At 71.8% G+C, this 252-nt stretch overlaps 1 protein-coding gene across 1 annotated transcript in view; it reads left to right on the top strand.

Annotated features, from left to right (window-relative positions):
• Nucleotides 1-18: 18 nt before the first annotated feature.
• Nucleotides 19-252, top strand: part of Yrdc (yrdC N6-threonylcarbamoyltransferase domain containing) — a 4691-nt gene continuing 4457 nt past the window's right edge. Inside the window, exon 1 of the mRNA XM_019207702.2 lies at nt 19-249. Within this exon, the coding sequence (XP_019063247.1) occupies nt 178-249 (72 nt within the window). The 5' untranslated portion in view covers nt 19-177. The remainder of the gene's footprint in view (nt 250-252) is intronic.

The following is a 252-nucleotide window of genomic DNA, read 5'->3' as shown; positions in this document are numbered from 1 at the left end:
CCCCAGCGCTGCGCTAGGGCTCCGCAAGGCTGTGCCCCGCCCCGTCCCCACCGGTCTCCTTCAATCCTCCTGGGGGTCGTGGTCCCTTTAAGCTGCCCGGCGCGGAGGTGGGGCCGAGCCTCCCGGACCGGAAGCTGGTTGGGTGCGTCACTTCCTCCCGGAAGCGGGCCTGGGCGGATGTCTCCGGCGCGACCGTGCACCGGACTGAGGGCCGCAGTGGCTGCCAGCATGGGGTTGAGCGATGGGCCAGTG

This window comes from Fukomys damarensis, unplaced genomic scaffold (assembly GCF_012274545.1).
Source record: "Fukomys damarensis isolate Sample0158 unplaced genomic scaffold, DMR_v1.0_HiC HiC_scaffold_23, whole genome shotgun sequence".
Taxonomy (NCBI): Eukaryota; Metazoa; Chordata; class Mammalia; order Rodentia; family Bathyergidae; genus Fukomys; species Fukomys damarensis.
The sequence above is the reverse complement of the archived record's forward strand: the minus strand, read 5'-3'. Positions and strand labels throughout refer to the sequence as shown.